Raw genomic sequence first — 16856 nt, 5'->3', positions numbered from 1 at the left:
TGAAATAGTAAGTAGTAAAAAGCTACATCTTAAAGAGGTAGTATTGTAAGATGAACTCAAGGAATTTTCTTTCCTTGTATCAGTCTCAAATGTTTGTTACAGAGGTTTGGAAGTAAGTAAATTAAAATGAAATGACAGCTTGAAAAACTAAATTAGTAAATTTCGATTTTTGCAATTTATGGTCTTAAGGTGTATATGTCAACATCTAAACATGGAAAAAACCCCATTATTTGCATGAGTTACCTTTACATCTTAGCCCAATTTTCAACAGAAATGTCTTATTGATTACCTCGTCAATGAAAGTGATGGATCCATTGACTTTCACTATGCCTATCTGCTCACTCTGAAGGGAAGGGTGGCTACGGATACGAAGCCCTGCACTGTCCTTGGCCACAAATTTGCGAACCTAAGAGAAGCAAAGAAAGACAGTAAGGAAGAAAAAAAATTGGAACAGAGCTTTTAGAGTAAAAAGAAATAGGTTTAACAGATTCTGAAATGCCAGTGACAAGACAGCAGTCTTAAGAGTTACAGTTTGTTGCTAGTTTCCCATGGCTGCTGTGTAACTTCACTTTTTTACTATAATCAATAAAACTGTAATGTTCCAAAAAAACAATGTAAGCATGCATTGACTTGGAAATATTTCTGCTAACAAGCTTCTGATTTTTTTAACACACACATTTTATTCACTGCTGAAAATTTCACCAGATTTGCATTTTCAAATTTATTACTTCTCCTAACTGATCAGCCTGGGATTACCATTTCTCAGTTGTGCTACTGTAGTATTCTCTTTAGTCAGCTTTTTGACCAAAATTTGGATATTTTCCTTAGCTAAAGAGTTTAACTAGCCATTTTAAAATAAAATGATCTTTCTACTTCTTTATCTTTCAAACAGCTATTTCAAAAGTTTCTCTTTTGTTCACAGGAGGGTTAGAGGAGAGGCTCATTGCTATTTATTGGACTTACTACAGCACCCCAAAATCTCCCACTTGTTATTCACTATCATTTTTTTTACTATTCAAACATTAACAGGCACCTGCCCCATACAGAACCAATCCTATTAGTCTCTTAAAACCAGAGATGCATACATTCTATGCATAAGGTATAAAACCATTTTCTTGGAAGGTTATTTTCAAACTCCATAGGTAAAAGTGATAAAAGTATCAATGGAAGTATGGATTTCATCTGTAACTTAACATAAAGCACAGAATGATATGTAAGGAATAAACTCAGTGATACAGAATGAAAGGTAACAGCTAAGTGCATTAATCTTTTTTCCTTAAAGAAATTATTTAAGAAATGGTATTTACTCTGAGGTTAATTTAAAAAAAAAAAAAATACAAAACCAACAAAACCCCAAAACCAGAAGCATGTAAAGGACTTCACATATAAATTACTCCAAAATGTGCAAGGTTTTGGTTATTTGCAGTCCTCTTACTCATAATACTTACATTCTTGCAAAAGACAAAACTAAGACTTTCAAGGTCATTGTACAAGCATAAAGCTGAATCACTGCTGACAGCATTCTAAACACAGACAAGTCAAAAACAAAGTCTTGCAAATTATGGGTCCTTGAATCATATTACTTTAGAAAATCATTTTGGCAGTTTGCTAGAACTTTTATTAAAAACCTTAATTTAGAGGAAAAACTCACATTCAAGATTTTGAGTATGCACAAGCCGGGAAAGAGTCTTTTTCCCTTTTGGAACAGCTAACCCAACTAGTTAATAAAACACCTCAACCTATAACTAGAAATTGCTTAAGGATCAGATCCACTGACAGATAATACAATAAAAAACAGATTAAGAGTTCTCTTATGCTGATTTCTGACCATGATGAAAAACTTTATTATCTGTGTCTTCTTTCTGATATAGCACCTCTTTATTTGGAATATTTCTGTATAGCACCAAGGTTTTTTAACTCTGTCCTGCAACACCTCTCTAGGCAGTTCTTCCATGGAATATACACAAACTGGATTCCAACTAAAGAAGTGACTATGGCAGAAGAGCTTAGCAATTAGGATGTACATGACCCCTACACTGACACAGCAGTTTTCAAGACCTGTGTTGCTGTGCTTTCTGATCTGACAAATCTGCAAAGAGGTACACCTCACACAACACAAAGGGGTGCTGTATAGGATAAAGCAATCTTAACAAGGAGGTTGACCTTCTACAAAGGGATGAAAAAAACACCCCCAGCCTAGAGCTTTTGGGTTTGGTGGTTGTTTTTTGTTTTTACAATCAATGCTAACTACTTGTTGTGTCAGGACAGTAGAAACCATCAAAACATGTTTATGACCAATCATTCTGGTAGCACCTTCAAATTCAGACAAATTAGGACCATTTTCTTCTAGTTTGTTCCAACTACCCTACATACATTTCAAGCTACATTACATAGCTTGAAGAATAATGTTCTCCTCAATAGGATGTGGAATGAAGTTTCCCACAAGTTAGTTAATTTAAGCTTTGCAGCTAATACAGAGGCAGCAATTCTTATGGGTCAAATACCCCAGGCTCACTATCACAGATGACTATCACAGTCTCCTTCAGATTTTTCACCTGACTTCAAGTACCAGAAAATGAAGAATACACATATAAAATCATAACACAGTACCCATTTTCAACTTGCAATTCAAGTAAGGTTTGGCTACAAAACTGGAATGTTCCAGTGCCTCAATGAAAATACTTTGGTGTTTCTAGTTGAGAACCACTGAGAATGCACTGTTAGTGTCCTTTGGTTATAACTATCTGAGATTTCTGACAAAGATGATGAAGAAGCATTTAGAGCTCAACTAGGCCCTTTTTCTAAGCAAAACACGATTTGGTATATTGGACTGTCTCTGAGTGATACATGTCTAATCTGCATTCTTAACTTCAGAAACATGGAGCACAGTACAATTATTACCTTCCTATATTACTTACAATACTGCTGTTGATACACAAAGAATTATCCTGATTTGTTATGTGATTTATTATGACACAGAAGAAAGATGACTGATTAAATGATTTACCATGAAAGGTCTAGTTTAATTTTTCAGCAGGTTCTACAGACACTGTGTATGGGACAAAGATGGCTCCTTTTTCAAAGAAACGACAACTTGGAACAAGAAATGAGACATGCAAGTAGAATAACACAGGGAGAGGATTAAACACTACATAACATCTCAGAACACCAGAGGACTGACTTTGGTCAAGTACTTTTAACTGTCATGAAGACTGTTCCTTAACAACACAGCGTTATTACATATGAACAAGTCACCCCAATTTCTACTGTAATAATTGAAAAGAAAAACAGAACTTCTGTTTAGTAATTTATCTCATACCAACTCATTCTCTCAACTTGGGAAGAGCAAAACAACACATATGACGATCAGCTTGGGTAAAGGTATCATTAACTTGCACAAGATAAATCTCCCTCAGTAGGAATTGGGAGTCCTAATTAAGATAATGAACTAACCGGCAAGTCTTCCTTCTGAGAGAAGGGAGAAAGTCTAAAAGAAGCTTCTTGGGAAGAAAATAAAAGAGAGACCAAGTGGGGGATAAAATGTTGCACTGAAACTAAAAGCACATTTATTACTTTTATTTTGAGGCATGGCTGCAGGGAAAAAGAATCTTTTTAGTGCTAGAAGCAGATGTTGGATGCAGTTTAAAGACTGGGAAACTATACAAAAAAGTTACTGTCTCTAGATTACCCTGAAATCTAGGAAAAAAAAAAATCAGTATGCACATCTTTAATACATGTTTATTCCACAAAAAAAAAATTCAACACCTCATTTGATATCCCTTCCTTTGCATCTAAGTGGAAGTGCAAGGTAGCTCCCTCATCTGGGCATTTTCCTTATGCCACTGCTACCCATTTCAGCTTACTTGCTTTACTGTGTCTACTTTAGTCCTTCAGGGTGGAATGCTAAGGTGAAATGGGGATGCCAAAAGCTACAGAAAGGATACCTTTAAAAAACAATCATGCCATTCTAAGGAAGGAAAATAGCACTAAAGAAACTGGTTATGGATTTTACATTGACTGAAAATGCTTATGACAAAAAAACCATAATATTTGTAAAATTTTGTGCACAATTAATTTCGGAGTACAATATACAAAGAAAAAGAACTAATAATAGTGCAAAATTTTGTCTGTGACTTTAATAATAGCTGTGCAATGTTTGTGTGACAAGTCAAGGTAAAGGCAGTTTCTGTAGAGCTTCTAACAGTTTTCTGTTACAGAAAGAAAACAAAATTGTTTCATTTTATCGAGCCTATTCGTTTCATCCCATTCAGCACGTTAAAGTGATCTGCAAATATCCTTAAGCCTGCAGCACTACTATATGATAAAATATATATTAAACAGTTAACAAAATCCCACCCAAACATAACTATATCTGTTTTGGGGTTTTTTTCAGTTCTCCAAACCTTGTTTGGCTGAGGCTCTGCTTTTGGTTTAATAAGTTGGGTTCCAGGAGGTATCATTCCTTTTGGAGGATCTTTTACTTTCACTTCTAGTCCAGCATCTATAAGCAAACAAAGACTAAGTTTAAAAAAAAAAACATATAAGGGGATATTTCAGTTAAACAGTAACTACAGTTTATCCGTGCTACAACTCAGAGTAAACAAAGTAACGACTTATTTATCTGTCTGCCAAAATCAACACTTGCAGTTGCTTCATGGTGCAAAGTATTAATTTTTGAACATTACTATTTTCATACGTGGAAATCTACAGAGATGTAGTTTCATGCTGTTATTAGATATCTGTCACAGTGTATGTACAAAGCACTACCAGGCAATTTTGTATCCTAACAGTGTAACTGTAACATAGGGTTAAGTTTCAAGGAATGGTCAACACAGAGTCTAATGTTTGAGAGGTGCAAGTGAAAGCTTCTGGAGAGGCAGTTGCTTATGCATTACATAGAGACAGTTAATAAGAACCTGAAAAGCCATGTTATACAACCAAAAAAGGCCTATAAGGTAAAAAATTGGCATCTTTAATTACCAGTGCTGCTATAAAATCTGAAGGCACTGAAAAGTGATATTCTTGTTTGTGAAGAAAAATACATGTGAAGAAAGACACAAAAATTTAAGTAATAGATGAATATAACCCTGAGTAATAACCTTGAAATTGCCCCAGCAAACACTGTTTCATTTTACAGAGTGACCCTCTGAAGAACAACATCTTGAAAAGAAGCATCCAGACCTAGCAATAAACCTGTTTGTTTCACTAACATCCGTTTGAACAAGCACAGCAGTAACAGAAGGAATCTACAAGCAACAAGATCATAAAAGGCTTGAAACAAAGAGAAACTATTACCAATACTTAAGCAGTCAAAAATTGATGAATTATGGGTCAAGTACAGGTACATGAAAGCTTCAGAGGTCACAGTCTAATATAATGACTGAGCCAGAAAGTTCCATTGCAGAAAAATGGCATAGGTAAGTATTGGAATATACTCATGCCTGTTTAAAAATGAAGGTTAACAGTTATATTTATAATTTCTAAGTTTACCCTATGCAATGACTGAGGATGGTAGAACCTGTTTAAAAATATAATAGCAGCTGATTTAAACTACAGTGTAAAGTTTGCTCCAGAGATTGCACTGGGAAAAAAATACAACGGAGTGCACTGCAGGCTCCTATGACGGCAAATGTTCCAGTTTGAGGAACTGAGATAACCATTAATAATATTTTATACATCTTATCTTCTGTAGTTAACACAAAATTAAATCCCACTCCATTTCTATGTGAATGACGTGTACTTGTACTTACGAGTTTCACTACGTGTTGTTTACTAAAGGTGCTGGACAGTATTGGGAAAGAGGAACTGCTGGTGCTCGTGAACTCACACAAACCCTCTTACCTGATGTGGGTCCAGCTACAACACTTTCAGTGTTTCTACTACCATCTTCACCATATCACCAGTAAGGCTAACATGAGAGCATTCAAGATACAGAGTGCTTTTTGGAAGGGCACTCTTTCCACCACACGCTATAGTATCTCATATTGCAGTCCCCCAAGACTGGCATGATAACTAAAAGATTTCCAGCAAGAAATGAACCGCAAGCATTTAAAAATTAGTACAAATAATTAAGAGTTCAGGTAGAGTCTCATTAAGACCACATCTTCTCAATTTTCCAGAATAAATGACAGTAGATATTCCAGCATCATCAGGAGCAATTTCACCTTTCCTTAGGTTCTTCAGTGTTGGGCTGAGTTTTTTTCCCCTTTAACTATACTTCTCTGTCACTCTCAGCTGCAACAAGACATTCTTCTTTCAACACAGAGTTGAGAATAGGAGAGGCTGTTAATCTGATAGTCTAACAACATTATAAATACACGATTTGCAATATATAATCCCATTTCCATGTGAGACTATCTGCAGTGTTTTTTTCTTCTGAAAAAGAAGAGTGTTTAGCTAGAAAGCTTCTGAAGGAAAACTTGGCTGCTAAGTTTTGCTATGAACCGTAACATTAAATCTTACGAGCACCAAGACGTAAATGTGTCAGTATACAAAGTGGATATAATATAAATTTATGCTTAAATATAGTGAAAATTAAGTACCTATTTCAATGCCATCTATAGTAACATGAATGGTATAGAGACCAACAGCTCCAGGAGTCCAGTTTGCACAGTATGTACCGTCATTATTGACTCTGATCAACATGTTTTCACTGGGTCTAGGCATAAACAAAACAATTAAAATCATTAAACAGTTACTGCCTTCTTGGACATCATGTATGTTATATATAAAATGATTAGTATAATGTTTAGTTTGGAAACTACTCTTTTTCTAGCAGATCATCTAAATACAATTTTTCCCTTTCCAATGCACTAGCCTCCTATTATTTACTATGAAAATATAATCCTCTATGCCACATTTATTTATAGCAAGTGATAAAAGAACACATTCGGAGAGTAGCTAATACAAATAAGGAAACAACATTCGAATAATTAAGAAAAAAAAGATTTTAAATAAAATTGCTACCTGTAAGAAAACATAATAATTGACTTCTGTGTTTCTACCTTCCAACATAATTACCTGTCAGTCACACTTGGGAGTCTGGGTGTAAGTAGAAGTGTCAGGACACATTAATTTAAGTCCCTATCCAAAAGAAATTTTTTAATGTTTACCTCTTTGGTGTTGGTGAAGCAAAGCGTAGCTCTTCAAAAGAATAATTTTCATATGCCTATAAACAGATTAAATACAGTTATCAATTATACCACTGTCTTGAATAAAGGAAAGCAGAGCATTCTCTCAAAGAGCACATCAATCTAACTTTACACACCCCAGAAACACTGATCAGGGAATCAGAAAAAAGTTTCAAAACACAGAAATATACATACACACATGAAAGAGTATCTTCATTGTCTCAGTAAAGAGCCATTATTTAGATAAGAAAGATTGCTACTGCTAAAAAAACCCTTGTTAAGTCTTTGAATCTCTTCAAATCTGACTTGTACAAAACCCTTCTGAATCCAGGCAGTGCACTGAAGACCATGTGAAGATAAGAAAGCAAGTATTTTGCAGGTCAAACCTGCAAACCAGCCAAGGGGATTTATCAATGAAATTTCAGATCCTTTTGCTTTAAACTCCAAGTGAAGACGAAATTCCCTCAACACTGAGGTGATACTTCCATTGATTTTGACTACAAAAAAGGCCTGGTTCACTTCCATAGTGTCTTGTGAAATCACTGCTCTGAAAAGCCCTGTAAGTAAGCAGGTGTAGTCCTAGAAGTGCACAAAGTCCCTCAGCAAGAATCTCTCTGGGCTGCAATAGTTGCTGAGTTACCAGATTCCCCTGTTAAGTCAAAACCAACAAAAGGTGATAAGAACATTTGAACATAAATGAAGATCAGCCATTTTGGGTCCCTATATAAGGATATAGGTTTTGGGTATCAGTCCCCCAAACATGTCATAATTTATTATATATATTTTTATGAAGTGAGAAACTAGACTTTATAATCCTATTGGGATGTTTGTATTGATACAATGTGTGGGCCTGTATAAAATGAAAATATCAGGGGACATTTTCATTTTACACTGAAATGAGTGTTCTTAATAATGCAGGCAGGGAAATAGAACAGAATATTTACAATGTCTTGAATTCATAAAGTTTTGGGTGGAAAGGACTTAACTTGAAAGGAGCCTTGGGAAGATTCTCTGGAAAAGCGCTAAATATGGAAATCAAGCATGTTTCAACAAGAGAGATGCTGTTTTAATTTAACCTTGGTGTCTTTTTACTTTTATCTTTATGAAGATTCATACTGTTATTATTTACTAAGAAGATTTTAAATGAATCCGTTTTCATTTTCTCATAGCCTCATTTCAATTAAAAAATGATTATTAGCTAAATATTAGCTAATAAATAAATAAAATATTAGCTAGCTGATATTAAGCATTCCTCACTCCATCAAATCTACAAAAGAGTTTTTGAACACCTTACACTTGCACCACCATCATCTACCCCAGAGCATCTCATGCATTACAAGATATACCACTCAAGAGTGATGTGAGCAGATTTGACACCTATCACTGGAAAAGAAGCAGCAGGTATCTGTGGACAGTGGCTATCAGAAACATCATCTAAGTCCTAACTTGGAATCAATAGTGTATTTCTGCCTCCCCTCAAGTCACTTTTAAAAGAAGCAAGCAGCAGCAAAGCAAGAAGCAATGTTTGCAGTAGCCCAAATAAAGCCAAAATCACACCTTGATATGCACATGATTTAGCAGTGCTTAAACCATTTGTTGTACACCACATTGATTTAATAGTTCTTTCATTGATCTTTTAAGACACTACTCAGTACCTAGCTGCACTATTTACACACAGTTACTGCTGCATTACCCTTTGCAAAAAAACCCTGTGTCCTCTAAAAGATGCTAGTTTGCTGGTTCTGCCCCCCCTCAACAAATCCATACTGATTATACTACTAAGTATTATCCTTCTGTACCCTCCTGGCTAATCCCTCTCTCATTAAGCTGTGCAACTGTTAGCTGTACACATCATGTCACATTTCTTAACTGGGTCAGTATGGTACACATATGTAAATTTATTACATGTGCTATAATATACTCAATCTAATCAATACTAGCTGCTCAGTTTTCACTTCTTTAAAAACTGCTCCTGGAAAAGTGTCTGATCTGATCCATTTAACAGCGGCTCATTTCATCAGATGCTGCTTAATACATATGCACTGATATATAAATAATTTCTATGACCTTTTTTACTATACTGAGCTCTTATCTTTTCCTATGTTCACCTGTTCTAGTTTTAAATACGTATTCACTGTACCACTCCATATAAATATACTGGTTTGACTTTCCCTTCACCATTTCAGTATCTGTTTTTATTTCTCCTGAGTGACTCAGACTAAATCGTTTATCTGTCTAATCAAAGACAACTTTTCTTTTTTATGCTAATCCAGTCTAACTGCTTTAGAGTTTAAGCAATTGGCCCTTTTGATGTATTTAGTTTACTGCTGAACTAATACATAATCAAAGTAATTTGCATTGAACATATTTTCAGATTGTGACCAAAAGTAAATATACATTTTTCCTTCTCTATTGCATACCTTTACACACTTTGAATGCTGAATTCTATAGTTATATTGGTAAAATTGCAGTAACTTACCTTCATCATTGTAATAGCAATATACCGAGCTTCTTTTACTATCATTGGCTCGTAGGATGAATCAAGCTTTGGTGAAGGAAGTCCTCCAAAGGTCATATCACTGCTGGGGGAAACAGCTGTTGCAGGACTCCCAGGTATCCGCTGCACTTTTTTAACTTGTTCTTGTTGCAAAGATGTTTTTTTCTGAGAAACAGGGATAGCTTTGACTTCTACCTGTAATAAGATGTGGAAGAGGGAACACGATTTAGTGAGAAAACACACACACATTCTTTTAAATTTGGTGCAGTACAGTGACAAAGTGCTTAGAGTATTGTAAATCCAGCTGTGCCAAAACCCAATGTATCTACACTAAATCTGCCAAGCCAAGCACAGCATCTTGGAAAGATCTACAGGGCAGAAGCACCCTGCTGACTCGGCACACCATCAGCACAGGCTGTAGTTCTGCCAGTCCCAGAGCACTCCCTGGGAAGCTGCGAACAGTCTGGTATGGCTAGGGAAGCTTTCCCACAACAGAAAAGTGCAATGAAGTAGAAAGAGAGCCTTCCAAGTGAGTGCACAGATTTCAGAGTGAATCATCATTGCCACTACATCTGGATCAGCAACGGCCAGACTGGATCCTGGCTGGCTCTGTCACCTCACACCAGCACTGTACGTTTATATTGTGCTCTTCAATGAATGCTTTAACTGACTTTTTCCTCCAGAGGTACCACGGATCTCCCATTAGTGCAGGTAACAGCTGCACACAATTTTCTGACAGACTGACTACCTGGAAAATAAGCTTATGTGTCACTCATCCTAAATCTGCAATAAAGTGCAGATGTTTAAATATGGCAGTTTTCACACACCGTTTTATCAAAATTTGACTTAATTTACCAAAAGTTACATCACTGCATTGCACACTGAATAAGTCCAGAAGAATGATAAATTGAATTAAGATTTTTGTCACTTTAATACATTTGTGAACAGTAATTAAATAATAAAACAGCAATAATTTTGATAATATTTTGACATATCCTTTTCCAGATCGATAGGGTAAAATCACTAAGAGTTTTCTACATGTTCTGTCATTAATTTAAGTCAGTAATCACACATACAACTTTCACTCAAGCAGTGTTTGTGACTAAGCTGATTCTTGTGTTACTGTTGTAGAACTGCTGTTCATTATTAGGTTTACAGCTCACTGTAAGAAAACTGTCAACTATTACATCATATACAAAGAATAGATTTGAGAGCTTTTATCACAGGAATCATGCCTTTGTAAAAGGTATTTAATCTACATTTGGGCTTGAACAAAACCAACTACTCCACAGCAGTAGTGGGCTTTAAAAAACAGAAGTAACCTAATTTATTAGGTTACAACCATTTTGTGTTTGTTTTGTTTGCATTGCTTTACTACTTCAAATCAGGCAGTCCATTTTTATACATCCCACATAGGTTTTACCCCAAAATGTGCAAAGTTCTTCTAACTCTACCTGAGGCTGTCAAGAACACCACCTTTCCAGTACTGAAAAACAGTGGCTAACTGAAGAGGCTGAAGGCAAACACAGGAGCACCAGTCCTTGCCAGTTATTAATTGCAAGGACTACAGGAACTTCCAAGAATTAGAAACAGAAAAGGGAAGAGTATTGTTCTAGTCTAAAGTAAAGTAACTATAAGGTGGTCCATCAATGTGCTACTGATTCTTTTTTTCCATCACAAAGTCTATGGTTTATAATACTCTTTCCTGGCTTACAAATTAAAAAATGGATTCTTGTCACCTTAACACATCATTACCATCAAACCTCACTTACGATTGATTATTTATGCAACTACACATGTGTAGTTCATCACAGACAAGTTATGAATTGCATGAAATAGTGCTGGCATAATACAGAATTTGGTAGTTTTGTGGATTTAGAGGTAAGAAAGTCTGACTACAATGAATTTATGAACGCCACTTCCTGTCCTATACAAGAGTATTCTGTGGAATACCTACAAGTAAGAACTAAAAGACAGCAAGATGGAGCAGAACAGACAAGATTACAATAATTACCTTCATATTAGGAACATGAACAACATCCCCATACTGGTCTTTTGTTTGTACTGTAATAACAGTTGGCCAACCACATCGAATGTCATCCTTATTCAATATCAATGATGTTTTTTGAGGATCAGCATATGAATCTGGCTGAAGCCACCTACAGCAAAGAAAACCACCAAACATTAAAACCCCTTGCAACCCCCAAAAGACAAATTCTTACTCTGTACAAATGTGACACAGAGCTAAGAACGGACACAGAACATCTGAATGCGTACACGTTTTTAACTAATGTATTAATGGAAACAATATAGCCAAATAGTTTTATTTGACTAGTAGTTAAAATAACAATGACAGTTGTATAGCTAGTTAGATAGACAAGCAACAGTGCAGTTTTACCTTGCGAGTCGTCCACCACTTGATCCTGGCACACAAGCAATGAAATCCTCCAGAAACGACTGCTCGTTGCTTTGGACCTGCAGTGGAAGACTTCCTTCGAGAGCTTCCAAAATGGTTGGTGAGTGAGATAGTGCCAAGCCTTTCCCAAGAATGCCTGAGTGAGATTTGCACACCTTTTTTTTTTTTGGGGGGGGGGGGGGGGGGGTGCGGCAGAGGTTGGGGGTAAATAAAAGAGACATAGAACAGCTGTTCAGTAATATGTTGACACTTTCCCAAAACATGACACAATTGGTACAGGCATTCTGGGCACTGAAAACCATTCAAGGAGAAGAATAAACTTTACCCTGATAAAAGCTTTAAAAAAAGTCATCTCAGTCTATTAAACAATAATTTATGCCAAAAGAGGTTAAACGACCTTGAGTTGAGGGAAATTCAGCATTAGCTCCCATTGCACTCAACAAAAGGCCATCAGCAAGCCAGAACAACTGCTATCACATTATTTGGGACTTGATTAACATCACTGCTCAGCTGAAAAAGTGATTTTATTTCTTTATTTACAAGGACGTGTAAAAGACTGATTTTGGTAACATTTAAAACTTGCTAAATAGTGCAATTTCAGCCAAACAGATATTTGAAATACTTGGTCATCTAACGTTCTATATGACATTATATGCATTTTTTTCCAAGCACATTCATTATAAAATATGATTTAATGTAAATACTAAAATTCTGCATGATTTTCTTAAACTGTTTCACAACAAGCTGGATTCCATTCTATTATAAAAACCTTACAAATTATTTTCTTCTGTAGCAGTGAAAATGTTTCAATGCAATTATGTGCTTAAGTACATTGCAGCATACCTGTAAGGCAGCCTCTTCAAGTATCTCAAGATCCTCTTCAAACTCACTACCTGCTGGAAAAATGTAACAGTTATATTGACACTTATCTAGATATTGTAGAACATGAAATTCAATTCTGTTTTGCAAAGCCTTTTGTATTACAAATTTCAAGTTTGCATAATGATGTGTCATACTGTTCAATCAGCAGCTGAAATATTAGTATTTTCAAATAACATAGTAAACATGCAGTACTGTGTAGTTCAGTGCACACACAAACGAACAATGTAAGTTACATAGAACAAAAATTTGGTGCTTATTTTCTTATCTCCAAGACAGTATGTATGGCAAGTTTTTGGATGTGGCTAGATACTTTCAGAAAGATTTTGGGAGGTCAAGATGGTTTCTGGGAAGCAGTACCTATAAGTATGCAACAGCTGCTCTCTTTTTAGAGCTTCCCTTTGTAAAATTATTTGAAAACCTGATAAACTCTGTACAATTTTGTAAATCATGATTCCTCCTAAAACACAAAGCTCAAATACATATTATTATGCAATATTTCTTTCTCACAAATACAACTCAAAAGTCTGATTCCAAGGTGACCAGAATTGCCAAATACTTTTACAAAGTCTTTTAACAGAAGAGTAGAATAGATAAGGTTACCATTTTTCTACTCTCTTTTAAAAACACATTAGGCAATTCTACTGGACAGAAGAAAGAGAAGTAAGAAAAATCAAGTCCCAAGGCATTTTTAAAATTCAAAGAAATAAAGACATCTAAAAATGGCCCTCAGAAATCCACCAATCTGATACAGTTAAGAAGGCAATAATATTAAATACATCAACAAATGTCACACTGCTGTTTAAGTCCGATCTTGTTCATAGACCAGATCTCTCTCAGGAAGAAGTATCTTAAATTTAAGTCTTCAACTGGCAAGAAGAACAACCTTTTGAATGCAGTAATTCTTACAGTATTTGGGTGTAACTCTCAAAGAAGGTAACTTAACTGCGTATTTTATTTCAAATTTCCATTGATAGCATAAAGTCAATCTATGTGTCACCTACTTTCCCTTCTTATTTTAGGCATTTAAGCAGAACAAGCAAAAAAAGCTCCCTAGAGAGAAGTACAAGGCATTATAAAATATGGGAGATTAAGTTAGAAGGTTTTCAATTTCATCTTTTTGTTGTTGTTGCATAGAGGAACAGCAAGATAAAGGGGTGTTGTGGAAGTCGACAAAACTAAGGAGTTTGAGGGATAACAGACAAGGGCACTATTTAACCTGCAGAATTGCCTGTACTTTGGAGAGTGAAATACAGACCTACCAGTGCAACTGAGGTGCCTCCTTACAACATAAAGTAAGAAATTTGTACACAATCCAAAGACACAAGCAAAATATTGGGTTAAAAAATACAAAGTAGGTTTTGTGATTATAACTCCACACTGATCAGTGCTCTTCTGCTCATTAATCTATGCTTACAGTGTAACAATATCCAAGCTCTCATTTGTGCTCCTAAATTAAAACCATCAAAAAGTATCCTATTATATATTATGAGCCTGTTTTTGCTATATACTGATGCTATTTAAGAGAAATTATATTACACATAATATGGCTGCATCATTAGAAGTTCTAATTCCATCTCCATACCCATTAATTTTCATAAACTCTTTTTTCCTTACTTTTAAAATTGCAACTGGGTTACTATAAACCTTTATTTGCTGCACCTGCTGTAAAAGTATATAATTTCTAATTGTAAAAAAAGCTATAATAGAAATATTTTTAGCTATAAGGTCTACAGATGCAATGGTCACTTTCAATTTTAAACCAGCAATTTCAAATTCTGCAATTTAATGCTGCAGGAATTTTTTTTCTCAGCGAGGTGTGGAGTGAGGGGAGAAAAAAACAGTGAAAGAGAAATACAAAGATAATACCTGCACATTTATGAAGTACTGCAAAGAAACTGTGGGACTCAGTTCATACACTGAGAAACTACGTGTGGATGGGGTGAGTTCATTCAAATTTAAATGACCAGGTCTCCCTCCTCCCCATACGCACACAAAGGGAAAAGTGTAAGCAGAAAATACCACCAACCTAATTATCTTGTTCGATTCATTCAGTTTGAAGAAACAATTTTGTATTATCTCTAGTTAAAAGCAACAATAAGCTTTAAATGTACTATTAATTCAGAAACCATGGACAATGATGAAATAACAAAGTATGTTCTTACCAATAGGAAGTGCTAAATCTTTCTTCATCAAAGCTGCTGCACACGATCCTCCTAAATTTGCTAGTTCTTTCTCCAGCTGAATAATACCCTTCAAATTTAAAAAAATTTAAAACAAAATTAGTATCTCAGAAAATGTTTTCCTGCCAACGTTTATTTTAAGAAATACTGTGCGTCCCAGTGTAAAGCTTCTCAGCAATGTATTTCTTGTCATACAGCTACTGCTATGTTTTGCTGTGACATAGGACAGTGTACCAAACTTTTTAGAATAAAAAGGTACGTTTCAAAACAATTACTGAAAACTTTTCCTTAGATGATAGACTTAAGGTATTGGCTAGCATGTTTTAGCACTGAGTGTTCAAAACATGCCAGCAGCTTTGTTTGTAAATGCTTTAAAGAAAATTAAGGACATGTCAATCTACATGGGATTTTTTTTTTTGGTTAAGCAAAAGTTATTTTTATTCAAAAACAGACTAATTAGATATGTAGGAATTATAAATCTGGTTTTGCTGAAAGTCAGTGAGACCACCATAGCTAATAATCTTACAGTATGTTTTCTACCTGATATGGAAAGAAATTCCAAAGAACTTGACATTCTGAAAACTTGAAGACATGATTTAGCTTGAGCAAAATCCAGGAATAAGACGAGATAAATCTTCTGTGAGGGCTGTAGTGTAAGCAAGATGCAGACCTTGTGAAGTCCACATGAAGTGACAGGCCCAAAGACTCCCAGGATAAGGGAAGACTCGTTTTTGGGGTTTATTATAAAACATATTAAGTGTTTTCAGTAATCTCTTAAAATAAGCCAAAAGAAAGCATTGGGTCAAGGACAAGAAATTTCATCTTCCCTTTGCAATAAAGAGCGGTGGAAACAACTCATGTCCTTAAAGGCAAAATGAGGAGACCGCTGGGTAAAATCTGAGGTTGCCTAAATGTGCACAGCATTTCCAAGGAGTCTGAGAGTTCTGGTGTAAGTGAGCACTGAAAAAATAATGCAAGTACGTACTCAATTGGTAGTGACAGTAAAATGCTAATCACTGAAAGCCCCAAACTTTTGGATCTCTGATGCAAGAGAAGATGAGAATTTCGGGAAATCTTATATCCCACTGACACAGAAGATAAAACCACACAATGTATTTGTAGACTACAACAAACCAAGCAAAAAGCCATCCCAAATGAATAATGTCTTTAACAAAAAATGTTAAAACTTTTATAAAATGGATCTAAAAATATTTTGCCAGTGTCACTTAGTCGTAAGTGGAAAATACAAATACTTTTATCCTCAAAAAATAGCCTTATAGGAGAGATTTATTAGGTGCAGCAATTATAACTATATCTCACTTTTTCCTTACCTCATCAGATCCTGGACTAAATTCATATCCAATTGCATAACATTTGAAACCATAAAAACAAGCTTTTTCATCTTTCACATAGTCTGATGCAGTCTCCAGAGAAAAAAGAGCTTCATTCCCTTAAACAAGTAAAAGGATAAATTAAATAAATAATATATTCCTCTTCTTTTATGTATGTTTCTTTTACATATGTACACGAAACTCAGCCTTTATATGTAAAATGTGAATTAAAACCATGGGAAGAAGAGCAGATCAACACTTCAAGCAAGAAACCTACTATAAATATAATCAACTTGCCAGCTTGGATAAAGATCCTTCTTCAACTTTGTCTGCTAGGATAATTTTGCAGAAAAATCAAATTTCCTTTAATTATTTTAGTAACTCACATTACTAGTAATTACATCAGTATCTATTTATTAC

The 16856-nt window shown here is 35.2% G+C and overlaps 1 protein-coding gene across 12 annotated transcripts in view; it reads right to left on the bottom strand.

Annotated features, from left to right (window-relative positions):
• Window positions 1-16856, bottom strand: part of MYCBP2 (MYC binding protein 2) — a 175435-nt gene that overhangs the window by 56231 nt on the left and 102348 nt on the right. For 7 of the 12 annotated variants that reach the window (XM_069008634.1, XM_069008629.1, XM_069008659.1 and 4 more), the window contains 10 exons: window positions 16437-16555; window positions 15088-15175; window positions 12887-12939; window positions 12026-12198; window positions 11642-11786; window positions 9610-9822; window positions 7113-7168; window positions 6543-6658; window positions 4404-4501; window positions 290-406 (listed from right to left, as the gene is read on the bottom strand). In XM_069008634.1, coding sequence (XP_068864735.1) covers window positions 290-406; window positions 4404-4501; window positions 6543-6658; window positions 7113-7168; window positions 9610-9822; window positions 11642-11786; window positions 12026-12198; window positions 12887-12939; window positions 15088-15175; window positions 16437-16555 — 1178 coding nt within the window. The remainder of the gene's footprint in view (window positions 1-289; window positions 407-4403; window positions 4502-6542; window positions 6659-7112; window positions 7169-9609; window positions 9823-11641; window positions 11787-12025; window positions 12199-12886; window positions 12940-15087; window positions 15176-16436; window positions 16556-16856) is intronic. The other 5 variants (XM_069008625.1, XM_069008674.1, XM_069008646.1 and 2 more) reach the window with 2 other exon arrangements.

This window comes from Aphelocoma coerulescens, chromosome 1 (assembly GCF_041296385.1).
Source record: "Aphelocoma coerulescens isolate FSJ_1873_10779 chromosome 1, UR_Acoe_1.0, whole genome shotgun sequence".
Classification (NCBI taxonomy): domain Eukaryota; kingdom Metazoa; phylum Chordata; class Aves; order Passeriformes; family Corvidae; genus Aphelocoma; species Aphelocoma coerulescens.
Note: the sequence above shows the minus strand (reverse complement) of the source record. Positions and strands in the feature narration are given on the sequence as shown.